Raw genomic sequence first — 13,645 nt, 5'->3', positions numbered from 1 at the left:
GCTTCCCGATCCTGTCACAGCTGCACAGCATTCCACTGAATAGGTGTATCACGGTCTATTTCCCTTTTGGTTTTGTCATTCGTTATCAATGTCTTCCTATGACAAACAATGCTGAAATAATTAACCTATCTATCATTTTGTGCGTGCTGAAGTATATTCCACCTGTGGGATTAACTCCTGGAGGTGGGGCTGCTCGGGCAGAGCAGTTATGATTTTGACAGGCAGTCCCATATTGACCCCAAGAGGGGTTATTTACTTTCCCAGCTGCAATTCCTTCGTATCCTCATAAACACGTTATCGAACTTTTGGATCTTTACTAATAATAATATTCAGGGTAGTGTCTTTCTTTTTTACGTGTAATTTTAATTTGCATTTCTCCTCCAACTAACACCTAAGCTCCATAAGGGCAGAGATTTTTGTCCCTTTTGGCCAGTATCTATTCTCCATTGACAAAGGGCACCTAGAGGAGCTCAATAAATATTAGTGGAATGATGCAGTTATGAGTGGAGTGGAATTTCTTTTCATGTTTACGAGCTGCTTCTAGTTCCTTTTCATCAACTACACGTTTAAATCTTTTACCTTTTTTTTGTGTTGGTCTTTTTCTTATCAATTTGTGAGCATTCTTTTTCTGTAACATGAGTTGCCAATACTTTTACCAAATTGATTATTTGTCTTTAGACTTGGGTATTTTTCCATGAATCATGTTTTTAGGTGTTTAAATTTGTTGAAAGTTTAACACAGGCCTTGCCCCACCCAGACACAGCTCAAGCTAGTTTTAAATGGCCACAGTATTATTTCATACATGTATGAAATATATACACACAGATACACACACACAGATACACACACACACACACACACATATACTTGAGAATAAGCTAGAAATACCTACCTCATAACCATACTGCAGAACCGAAGAAGCTAGGCATGCTCCCAAAATATTACCCACTGAAGCACAGGCACTCCAGAGACCAAAAACAACTCCTCGCCTACAATAGAAAACAGAAGAGAACAGAATCAGAAGGGACTCCGTTTACAGCTCAAATACAAATGGCCAAAACAACGAAGGTTCACGTTACAAAAACATCAACATTCCATTTTAAGATTTTTTAAGTACATCCAAATGACAAAACATCAGGTCTCTTCTAACTACAAGATTTTCTTATACTAAAGTTTGATTTGGGGCTCATCGAAAGACACTATTAAGAGAATAAAAAGAAAAGAATTTAAAAAGACAAGCTATTGATTAGGAGAAAATATCTGCATATCACTTATCTGATAAAAGACTTGTATCTGAAATACAAAGAACTCTCGAAACTCAATAATATGAAAACGGACAATGTAATGAAATGTTAAAGAGTATGAATAGCTAAAATCAAGAATCTACAATCCTTTCAAGACAAAAAAGTTTCGAAAGGACAAAAGATTTTAATAGATACTTCACACACAAAAAATATGATGCAAACAAGCTCATGAAAAGATGCGCGACATCATCGGCCATTAGGGAAATGCAAATTAAAACTGTTACACAACTCCTAGAATAGCTGAAATCAAAAGAGGCTGAGCATACCAAGTGTTGGCAAAAATAAATAGCAACTAGAACCCTTATACTCTGCTGGTGGGAATGTAAAATGGTACAACCACTTGGGAGAGTGCCAGACTGCCAGATATACACAGGCCTACCGTATGATCCAGCCATTCTACTCCAAGGTATTTGTCCAAGGGAAGTGTAAACATATATCTATACAAGAATTTATATACGAATGTTCAAAGTAGGCTTATTTGTAATAGCCCCAAACTGAAAACAACCCAAACATTCATCAACAGGTGAAGAGATCAACAAATTTTAACAGGTGAAGAGATCAACAAATTGATATAAAAAGGAATGAGCTATCAATGCATAACGTGAATAAATCTCAAATTAATTATGCTGAGTGAAAGAAGCCTGTACAGAGAAGAGTGCGTACCAGATGATTCCATTTACATACAATTTTAGAAGATTCTAATTAATCTGAAGTGACAGAGAGCAGTTGCCTGGAGATGACGGTGGAAGAGAGGGGTGGTCTGGGGGTGGGGGGCGGAGGTAGGAATCACCAATTGGCATTAAGGAAACTTTTGGGGGTGATAGATGTGTACATGATCTTTACTGTGATGATGGTTTTAAGGGTGTACGCATGCCCAAACTGATCAAATGGTACGTTTTAAACATGTGCAGCTTACTGTGTGCCTCGATAAAGCTGTTAAAAAAAGGATGTATAGGTGGAAGAAGATCCTGGTGGAAGGGAAACTAGCTTTTCCAACAGTCCTGGAGAAAAATGATTAGTTCTAAATACGGGCCATGGCAGTAAGGCTGGTGGAAGGAAAAGGGGTTAAGAAAAGTTAATTTTTTTAAAATTTAAATTTGTATTTTATCTATTTGACACATATTAATAACACTGTGTGCAGTCTAGATTTTCTAGCTCTTTAAACATTGTTATAACCTAAAGACAGAAGAAGTCTTAGAAATGAACAAGGAGGCAACTCTGCACAGTGAAAAATCAAGTCTGTTCAAAAGTCTGAGGGCTGCTACTTCCAGCTGTGTAATCTCAAGCAAGTCACAGCGAAGGAAGGCTCCTACTTCTCAACTGGGAAACGCTGCACTCCTCCAAAGACGGAGGGCAGTGACATATGGGAAAGGGCTTGGCACTGCACAAGAGTTCATACTGGTGGGACCTAGCCTCGATCTGTTTTACCAAACTCAGATCTTGCCAACCAGGAGCAGGGGCATGACTCATTCAAGGTAAGAGCTTTTGAGGCAATGTCCTCAAGAGATCACTTAATTCCCCCTGGACCCCAACTTTTTTCACCTGGAAAACAAATGATATGAACGAGGTAATCACTATGTTTCTCCTCAGTACTAAAATGCCCTGATCCTCTAAAATACACAAAATCTACCAAGAAGGTCCTGGAGGAAAGAGTCACGAGATCGAGCTCTGAATAACACTTGCTAGCCGAAGACATGCTTTTAGAAGATAATGGCTGAAAATAACTGTGATTTTAAGTTGTCGTAGTTGTATTAGTACTTTGTAGTTTATTGTTATGCTTCAGAAGAAAAGTCACTGTCTCAAGCGATGCATCGACAATGTAACACTTACTGGTGTTACTTGTTTAAAAACAAATCGTCTTATTTTCAAAAAGAAACTGTAACAACTTTCTTGAATTATTTTCTTTGTAACTGATCTACAAAAATAACAAAGAGGTCAGCCTGCCCAGTCACTGTTATCAAATACCCAATGTCATCTAATTTATAAAACCTCAAATAAGAAGTATCTCAAAATGAAGCATGTCAAAGTAATTAAGTGAAAAGATTTCAGATGGATGTGCCTTTACCTCTCTTTGCTCGTTTATATTATCTGGTTTGTCTACAATAAACAAGTAGCCTTTGTATAATTTTTCAAAAATCATGAATGGAAAAAAAGTTATGATGAAATGTATGTCTATCTCTCAACCCATCAATATTTATAAAAAAAAATGACAGAAATCCAAATTAATAATATTCCTCAAATCAGAGCATCATAAAGGATGATAAAAAACAAATCCAAGTCTTTAGGTACCTGAACTTATTTCCATCCTATAAATTAAGTACGGCTCTCCCTCCCGGTAGCCTAGAAAATACTTTAGCAGGTGCCTGTCCTCTGCCCACACCACACACACAAACTCGAATACATTCGAAAAATGACTTAAAGGTTTAAGGAGAAATGTCCAATTTAACTAAGCCCCCGAGTTTATCGTTCTTCATCTGCACCTTATTAGACTCTTTGTTACGTGACCTCAGCAAGTCCCGTGGATCACTTTTGGCCTCAGCTTCCTTATCTTTAATCTAAGTAGATTAAACAAGATCACTGAGTCTCAAAAAAGGGAAAAGAAGGCAAAACCCACAGAAGATATTGTTGGGACAGCACACGAGGTATTTATGTTCTCCAGTGGGAGAGTAAAGAAAAAAACTGAGACGCGCTGCCTGAGCCACACGCAAAACCTGACTGCAGCGGGAGCGTGATGGCTGCCTGACCGGGCTGGGTCGTCACCAAGGTCTGCACCCTTTCCAACACGCTTCACGCAAAACACCCCCTGAACTAGTCTAACTTTCTAAAAGGGAGGGAGGATGCAGGTTGTGCCGAAGGGCTCGAGTTAATTGACGAGTCTGAAGAATCCGATATTAAAACTACTTAAAAAGAGAAACTAAGGAGGAAAAAAGCGGCATACCCAGCTTTCCCAAACCAGTTGCCCATGACAGCAACCACACAGGGCCAACCAGTGGACTGCAGCAGGCCATTCACAATCCACAGGCAGCAGTACAGCCACTTGTTGTAGAAATGCAGCCATTCTGTGACCGTGCCAAAGACAAACACCTTAGAGAAGAAGAAGAAGGGACATGTAACATCCACATGGACACTTGGACTACACTCCACCGCTGAGCACACTCATGTGTCTGCCTGAAGAGACTACGTGAAGGAGACGTTCGATGACCTAAGAGACGGGTGGCCGACTCTTCGGATGCTTCTGCTCAGAGCAGCACTGAGTGGGACACCCACCAAACCGCCACCAACCAAGGAGGCAGAGATGACAAATGCATAAAACTCACTAATGACCATCCTTCCAACTTGCATCTTCGACTCTAAAAAGTCCTCGTCGTCTGACCTCTTTTTACATCTACAGTTACCCCTCAAACACGGGGTTAGGGGTGCTGACCCCTGCGCAGCCAAAATCTACATACGACTTCTGACTCCCCCAAAACTTAACTACAAACAGCCTACTAAGAGGCCTTACCAATAACATAAACAGTCGATTAACACACATTTTGTTTGTTATATGTGTTATATGCTATATTCATACTAGAAAGTAAGCTAAAGGAAAGAAAATGTTATTAAGAAAATCCTAATGAAAATATATTTACAGTATTTATTGAAAAAATCCACGTGTAAGGGGACCCACTCAGTTCGAAGCTGTGTCTTTCGAGGGTCACCTGTATTTCCATTTCCTCTTCCTCAGGCCTGTGTTTGCGGAGACTTGTGGGTACTGAGTTCACACAGGTAGTTTAAGTAAAAACAGTGCCAGGCACGTCGTGAGGACGGGAGCACCAGCGATGACTGTCACTGCAACTACTACGTGAATCAGAGTAATGACCTGCTCAGTAATTCTGCAGCATTCGTGTGACTGCTTTTTTCCCAGGCATTTTGCTTGAGTGGACATTTTATTTGTAGTTGAAGTCTCTTTGGGGAATATTTGGCATGGGCATGCATAATACTGTGTGATTCCATTTAAATGACAGTCTGGAATAAGCAAAACTTACACAACTATACTCCTTTTTCCAAATTCAGAACTACACACTAAAAAGGGTGAATTTATGTAAATACTGTAATTTTTCAAAAAATGTAAAAAAAAAAGTATGTTTTAAACCTGGTTTAAAAATAGTATGTATATATGTGTGGTAGGGCAGCTTATGAATAAAGAAAGTGCTTCAATCTCTAAAAGTTCACCAAAAAATCTACTTTTCCCTATACATGAATGGCAGACATTAAAAAATAATAAAAGAGAATCTAAACTCTATACTTTCATTCAATCAATAAAACTTACTCACTAGATCCTGATAAGCAAGCAAAGGTGAACTGAATACGGATCTTGCCCTCTACAGCACTTACTGTGTCAGGTGCTGTTCCGAATGCACACACAGTAACTCATCCAGCCCTCACTACGGCCTTAGGCGGCAGGATTCAGATTAGGAGTCTGAAGCACAGAGAAATCACAGCGAGGCAACTGCAGAGGGACTAAACCCACGCAGTGTGGTCTCCGGAAGTCTGTGATCCTAAGCACTGTGCTCCAGCCTCCTAGGGAAAGCAGGACAGGTGAGGCATAAGTAGGCTGAGCAGCAGACAACGTGACGTGTCTTCAAGGAAACGCAAGCACAGGAGCTTGGAGGGGGATGCCGACTTCCGGGAGGGGGCTCAGCAAAGTGAAGCATTATGAAGGGAGCGTCACTGGCCAGTGACTTGGAGGAGACAGGAGCGAGACTATGGAGAGCTGAAAAAAGGGATATTCGAGCCAGGAAGAACAGCGGGAACAGCCGTGGTGAGGCAGAAAGAAACCTGATAGGACCGTGGAAAGTAGCTTAGTCTGGCCAGGCAGAGTGGAGAAGCAAAGTGACAGGCATGACTGTGGAGGTGGGCTGGGACCAGGGTCTGGAGAGTCCAGGAAGGGGTGTGATCGGAACCGTACCTTAAAAAGGCTCTGCTAACTAAAAAGGCAGACAAGGTACTCAAAAACGGAAGATTCATTTTACTATTCTCTTCTACATACAGAAGTAAGAGGATTGCTGAGATTCTAAAATACCTGATACTACTAAAAGTAGTAGTAGTAGTAGTAATAATAATAATAATAATAATAGATAATAACTTTTAAACTTTCAAACTTACCACTAGTGCAGAAGAGCACATGCCAAAAGACAGAACCCACCGTAAGTTAAGCCGATCTCCAATGATACCACTGATGAAAAGGCCCTAAAAACAAAGCATTTTATTTTACAGGGCTGAATAACAACAGTCTGCAAAAAATAAGACGCATCGCAAAGTCAATGAGGCAAACAATACGGAGATTACTTAAAATGAAATCCTAATCTCATGCTAGACTAGCTGTCTATATCGGTCTCACAAACGTTTCATGAAATGACTATGGGTTTCTGCACACTGTACTGTACACATCTCATGTACCAAGACATGCTGACTCTGCAAATTTATGTTCTACTTGATCCCCTAACTGCCTAAGAGGAAACTGGCAGGGGCGGGGGATGACACAAGAATAATTCCAATAAAACAAGCATACAATACATTACATTTTCTAGAATAGAAGAACTAAACATCAGTTATCTGCTTTCCCAAAGGGATTCCTCTTTGCCATTTGCATTCTGAATTAAGATGTGTTACAGCACGTCCTGCAGAACAGAAGCTTCTGGAGCACATGTGTTGCCTGTTTAATCTGACCCTGGGGTTTCGTGACATCACAAAGCAGGCAGAGACAACAAGTAATTGAGCACAGGTACAAATGTTCTGCCTTCTGCTCTCCGCCCACTGAGTGGCAGGAATTAAAATGCTCAGATCATGGCAGCAAGGCAGAGCAAAGAGCTAAGGGCAACACACTTTAGGTTCCTTCCATAAAAACATAAAATGAATAAATGTCTTGACAAAAACACCTAAATTCAGATACAAGTGTTTCTAATAAATTGACTATCTGTATTAGAGAAAATTAAGATTACAAATGTCATAATGAATGCTTCTCCCTCATGACTGATGAGGCACGTGTCAGCTTTAGCGAACACTCCGTGTTCCACAGCTGCCATTCTCATGGTCTTACGCTACATACAATAAAGGGGGTGAAGAAAATCTCTCAGTTATGCTTCAGATTAGGGAATCGATTTATTCTGTGTTGCTCCCAACAGCTGGAGGTTACAGAAGGACATGCAGCTCAATATTAAGAACTATGATCGCTGATTTTTCATGGTACTTGTCTTTTACCTCCTAAGTCTATTTAGCCCTATAGATAGGTATTATCCTCACAACTCTACAGATGAGGAAACTAAGTATCAAAAAAAGGTTAAATACCATTGAGAAACCAAGTTTAACACAGCGCTGACGGTGGTAGAACTTGTTTGTCCACCGGACTACACTGCTTCTTAAAATATGTCACAAAAGGCTCAAAGAGAAGCCTCACAGGGAGCACTCGGCCCACGTCCAACGGCCACATGCTGGGATTCTGCCCAGAAAACGCCCAGGGCGAGGAGCTAGACTACCCGACCTAAGACCCGTTCCAACTCTGTCTGTAACTTTCCTCTCTGAAGAAAAGATATTCTAATAAACAGCCAAGTAAACATTTAGACATTTACTTTGGGACTTTAAGCCAGTGTCTCACATGACCTGGACATTCGAAACGAAAAGGCTTTTTTATAACTGGACGCGTTTTCGAGATAGGAATTAAGAGGCTGGGGAGAAAAGATCAGACTGCTCCCCAAATTCCCTGGTTCCAAGTGTCGCTCTAACTCGGCAGCCACCGCAGACGTTTCCTACAACCAGAGACTCTGGCTGCCCGCTCCGAAAAGGCCACCTCCGACTGGGAGTCAGCCCCCGCCACCCGGGTATGGCTCCCAGGACACCACCCTCTCCAGGTTCTCCTGCTCCCCACTGCTCCCCCAGCCCGCCCATTCCTCACCGTCCCTCCCTCCAATTCCCAGAAGCCCCACGGCTCAATCTTCACACCGCTTCCCTGTCCTCACCAACTCTCTTGATGATTTCGTCCAGTCTCATAATTTAAAATTCATCTACCTGTGAAGGACTCTGAAATCTGTACCTCTGGCCTGAAGCTCTACACACTGACCTCACTCGCTGGCTCCAGGTCTTTGTTCAAACATCCCCTTCTTCAGGAGGTTTTCCTCGGCCATCCTGCTTAAATCACGCCCCCCACCCAGAGCCCTCCGTTCCCCTTTCCCTGCTTTCTTTTTCTCCAGAGCGCTTACCACCTTGAAACATACTCTACAATTTACTTCTTTATAGCAACTTATTACTGTTTGTCCCTCTTAACTCCCACTCCAAAAATAGAAGCTTAACAAAGGTAGGGATTTTTCCTGTGCTGTCCACTGACGAATTCCCACTGACCGGAAAAGTACCTGGCATACGCTAGGTGCTCAATAAGTATTTGTCAAATGAATGGACAGATGACAAGGATACAAAATACAAACGTCAGCAACGCTCAACCCTCCTGAGTCAGCAAATGCAAAATCTCCTACACACTTCCACATGCTTGAAGTCATTTCCTTTGACATCTTTCCTCAACTTAAAACCCTGGAATCCTAAAACTTACCACGGCATAGGAGAAGAGGAAGACAGTATCCAGGGTTCCGAGGAAAAGAGTGGCTTCCTCTGCACTGGGAAACAGATGGCTGCTGCTCCAGATCTGCCGTGACACAATGAGAACATGTCCATCCCCGCTGCTCTCCGCAAGTGTTCCGCATTTCTCAAGGCCCCTAAAACGTGATTTGCTTTTTCCTCTTAACTCTTCCACTGACAGTGCAAAAGCCGTGGTGGATGAAACGCTGTGCCTTGGCATGGATCAAGGCTGTTACACCAAACAGTACTATTAATCACTGGATCCCTTATTACCATACTCACAGAAAAAAAAAAAAAAAAGATTTAAGAATGTCCTTGATGAAACAGTTAAAAAGTATTAACTGTATTAAATCTGGCCCCTGAGAAGACTTATTTTTAATATTCTACGTGATGAAATGGAAAATAGTCATACGGCATTACGTAAACCAAAGCAAGATGGCCGTCCTACAGAAACTGTGCGCCACTGTGAGAGATGCAAGCAGGCGTGTCATTTTTACTTGAAAGAACGACTGAAAGACAAACTATAGTTATTCAGATTTTAGTATTCAGCAGATATTTCCTCCTCAAAAAAGAATGAAATGAGCCTGTGACTTCAAGATTCATTCAAAGTACAAGATAGACAAATGAATCTTAATGTAAGGGTATAAAATTAATTAATACAGTTTCAGATTCCACACTGCAACTAACCTTTAAGAAATTGTCACTTGTCAAATTCTGGTACAGCATCAAAGACAGACACCCACAATTAACGGAAATGGCTATTAAAATACTTCTCCCTTTTCCACTCTGTATCTGTGAATGTCAAATTCTCTTCATAGACTTGAAAGGATCATGTTGCAAGAGACTGAATTCAGAAGCAGACATGAAAATCCACTGTCTTCTATTAAGCCAGACATTAAGAGATATGCAATAATGTCAATCAATGCCACTCTCGTTAAGTGATTTTTTGTGTGTTGAAAAAGTCACTTTTCATAAAATATTCATGTTAACATGTTGTGGGTTTACTTAACTCATTTGAAAAGAACTTAAAAACTGATGTATTTTTTTCAATTTCTTGGTTTTAATTTCTCAAACAGTAAGTATCTATAAATATAAACCCACATAACTGAAATCTCTTTGGGGTCTGCGGACCAAAAAGTTAGAGAGCTGCTAGACTAAAGGATTTCCGAGATTGATTGTTATAGAAAAGAAACTTTGATTTTAGATTAAAGAGAAAAATCACTATCAGCAGTTTTTAACAGAAAGTAAAATCCCCAAAGTATAATATATAAAGTATGATTCGAAAGTATTGGGACTCAACTCTGTGTGGCTCATGGCATCAGTCTTTTACTTGAACAAGACCCCACATACTGCTTTCACGCTTGATAAGAAAGCACTTCACACAGCTAAGATTGATCAATATTTCAGCATGCCAATTGGGGCCCTAAATATCTCGTTAGTTATTTTGCCACATTTTCCCTCTAACCACAATCTTTGATCCCTGATGCCAGCTGGGTGCGACAGGACCCAGGATTAAGCCCTACTAGGCCCACACCAATGTGACTTAGAGATGGGGCCTCTTTATTCTTGCAAGAAGTCACCAAACCCCCAGCAGGTGTGGTTTTCCCAAGAACTGACAGACTATCAAACAGCTTTTTTCTGTTTCACTGTCAGAATTCAGCTGAAATACACTTCTGATTGCCTACTTTACACGTGTAAATAAAACAAAATCAAAAGCTAAAACAACAAAGCAGGACTAACAAAAAGATTCAGAAAACAGGTTACCAGAAAAAAGCGCAGTGAAGAAAATTTATGTTGAGAATACGGCTCAGAACAAGACTATCTCAGTAGGTGAGAAATGGTCCAAGTATACATAGTGAACCACCTTCTAATGAACGTCATCGACAAAATGATCTTAAGGTGCTGGAGTGAGGCAAGCGGGCCTGCGTGGATGGACAACCACCGTGTGAACGCACGGGCCTGTATGCGGGAGGGTTTTCTTGTGCGGTGGGCGCTAAGGCTGTTCTAAGCTACTTCAATTGCTACATGTTGGGCAACTTCCTGGAAGCATGAAATTCTGGGCACGTACGAAAGGTCACAGTGTGGGTTTCCTAAATGAGAATGTTTATCACAGAGCAGGGGCCGCACGCGGAGGTGGGGGAACCACTGACACGAAGAGCTTCCTGAAGCGGTGTGCGGAGGACGAGCTCACGCCGACTCGCGTTCAGGGGTTTGTCTTCCACCTGACGTGAGCGGCTTCTGTTTATGCAAGAACCTGAGTGAGGAGCTGTGGCTAAGGCTGAGGTGGAATGATGAGGACGCCCTGATTCCTGCTTCTCTCTCCTGGAGAGGACTTTAGACTCTCTTACGCTATTCTCACAGAAGAAGCACTGTCTGCAGGTCAGGCGAATTCAAAAGAACAAATTTTTGTTTGCAATTTCAGTCAAGTTGTTCTCAAATATTAGATTTAAGCATTACCTCTTTATTATCTATACATACAGATTTCATGTCATGTTCAATTAATATTTCCAATGGTTGTCCATGTCAGTGGAATGCATTATAAATTCTCAAGGTATAGAGACTGTGTCCACTTAACTTTTTTTGTAAAGCACCTAAGATAGCCATGCATCAAAATGAAAGCCATAATAAATACTTTTAGAGGATGCTCTTTAGAGCATTTCAGAAATGTTTAACAACATATATAAACAAAATATGTTTTAGAGTTCGACTCATTTGACATATACTTCTGGTTTTAAGTACCTTTCTACTTTGGACAAGAAAGAAAAAGGTAAGACAGTTACAGACCCCACAGCATAAAAGAGTGAAGGGTACGAACCACCCCCACCACTCCACTCCCACCCAGCAGCAGCCTCCAGGGAAAAAAAAACCCTGGACTTCAAAGTATGAAGGAAGAATGGGAAGTCAGCACCGCTCCCCACGAGGGCAGGCGTGGGTACACTCAGCTCTCCAGCATTGTCAGAACCTGACTTCTACATGACCAATCCATCCAAACCACTTCATCCATGGTTATAAAAAGCCAGAATGGTGAAACTTATTTGCAGCAGAGTCAGTAAATAAATATCTAAGCAGGAAAGTGAATCCAAGTTCAAAGCAAGCTAAGAATGTAACATGGTTCCTGGCAGGAAAGAGTTAACATAGCCAGCCTGAGACTGCTATCCTACTTGCAAGGCCGGTCGGTCGTGGGCTGGCATCTGGAACTTGGCTCTCTAGAGGGTTCCCGTGATTCCCTACTAAGAGTAGCTCGCTGCGCCCAAACCGTTCAAACAATGTTGCTCATGCTGAACACCTGCTTTCCTTCTGGGAGTCTGGGATTTTCATTTGTGCGAGGCAGAGGGTGCCTACATGACCAGCCCCAATAAAAACCGTAGGCACCAGGTCTCTACTGGGCTTCCCCGGCAGACAACTTTTAACCTGTGTCGTCACAACCTATTACTGGGAGAATTAAGCACATCCTGTGTGACCGCACTGGAAAAGGACCCTTGGAAGCTTGTGCCTGGCTTCCGCCACTCCTCACCCTATGGGCCTTTCCCTTTGCTGATTTTGTTCTGCATCTTCTCACTGTAATCAACCAGAGTTTTGAGTATGACTATACGCTGAGTCCAGTCAGTCCTCCTAGTGAATCTCAAACCAAGGGGTGTGGTCTTGGGGTCCCCCAAACCAGTCACCTAAAAAACAAAGACAGCCTCAGGCAACAGAGCCAGACATTTAGTGCCTAAATCAAATCCTATGGTTTTGTGTATCGGTCAGACTGTACCTGAAATACAGTTAGTTCACGGTCACTAAGTTAGAGCTGAAGATAGGGGTGCTTTCCTAAAAAAGAGAAACTGAGGGAAACAGGTTTTCGTCAAATACTCAACAGGCTGTCGTGCAGCAGGAACAGACTTGGTATACATGGCTCAAAACTAAACAGCAGAACACTTTTACTCAAAAGAAGAAAGAACTTCCTAATAATAAGAGCTGAAGAAAAATGTGATTGTCCAAGTCAGAAAACAGGGAGGTTTTTTTCTCTACAAGTATTAAAACAGAAGCTGAGTGGGCATCTTTCAGTAACCACAGAGAAAAATTCTAAACTGGCTAAGAGGTTAGGATGTTTGACCTCTCTGAGGCCGCTCCACCTTGCGGGTTTGTGACCAGTCAGTTAATGATCATTAAGACGCACCTGCTGTGCACACAGCACTAGTCAAGCCTCAGTCAGAAATCTGGCCATCCGTTCTTATCTTTCCTTATAAAAAGTTCCTGATAACTTAAATTTGAGAAAAATTGTCCAGAAACATCTCCACTAGAATGTCAGCTCCATGAGGACAAAGTGTTTTTGTAAATCCTCTAGTATTCTGGGGTTTTTTTTGTATACTCAGTGCCTAGAACAGAACATAAGACAGACACTCAGTGAGCACTTGACTGAATAACTTATTTGCCTTTTGGTAGGACAGTCCTATAAACTTCAAATCTCTGTCAACTTTAAATTGTTCCAAATCAGGGAAGTAATTTTTAAGAAATAAAACATGTTACTAAGAATATCAATATATAGCAATAACTCCACATAAGGAGAACTCAAACGATGCGGTAAAGACTGAGTGCAGAGGCTCTGTACACTGAGATGGGGTATCGTACAGAATATCACCTCAGTCCCAATCATCAACGGATTTACTTGACCGCTAATGAATGCGAGGAACGGGGATGTATGCTCTCTGACTGCAAGCCACTTAAGCAAGATACGAATGAAACAATTAGAAAGT

At 41.5% G+C, this 13,645-nt stretch overlaps 1 protein-coding gene across 5 annotated transcripts in view; it reads right to left on the bottom strand.

Annotated features, from left to right (window-relative positions):
* Positions 1-13,645, bottom strand: part of SLC37A3 (solute carrier family 37 member 3) — a 36,496-nt gene that overhangs the window by 13,161 nt on the left and 9,690 nt on the right. For 2 of the 5 annotated variants that reach the window (XM_006910477.3, XM_025045917.1), the window contains exons 4-7: positions 8,884-8,976; positions 6,450-6,533; positions 4,243-4,388; positions 893-989 (exon numbers count right to left, since the gene is read on the bottom strand). In XM_006910477.3, the coding sequence (XP_006910539.1) occupies positions 893-989; positions 4,243-4,388; positions 6,450-6,533; positions 8,884-8,976 (420 nt within the window). Of the gene's footprint in view, positions 1-892; positions 990-4,242; positions 4,389-6,449; positions 6,534-8,883; positions 9,047-13,645 lie in introns of all 5 variants that reach the window. The other 3 variants (XM_025045916.1, XM_025045919.1, XM_025045918.1) reach the window with 2 other exon arrangements.

This window comes from Pteropus alecto, unplaced genomic scaffold (assembly GCF_000325575.1).
Source record: "Pteropus alecto unplaced genomic scaffold, ASM32557v1 scaffold22, whole genome shotgun sequence".
NCBI classification, from domain to species: Eukaryota; Metazoa; Chordata; class Mammalia; order Chiroptera; family Pteropodidae; genus Pteropus; species Pteropus alecto.
Note: the sequence above shows the minus strand (reverse complement) of the source record. Positions and strands in the feature narration are given on the sequence as shown.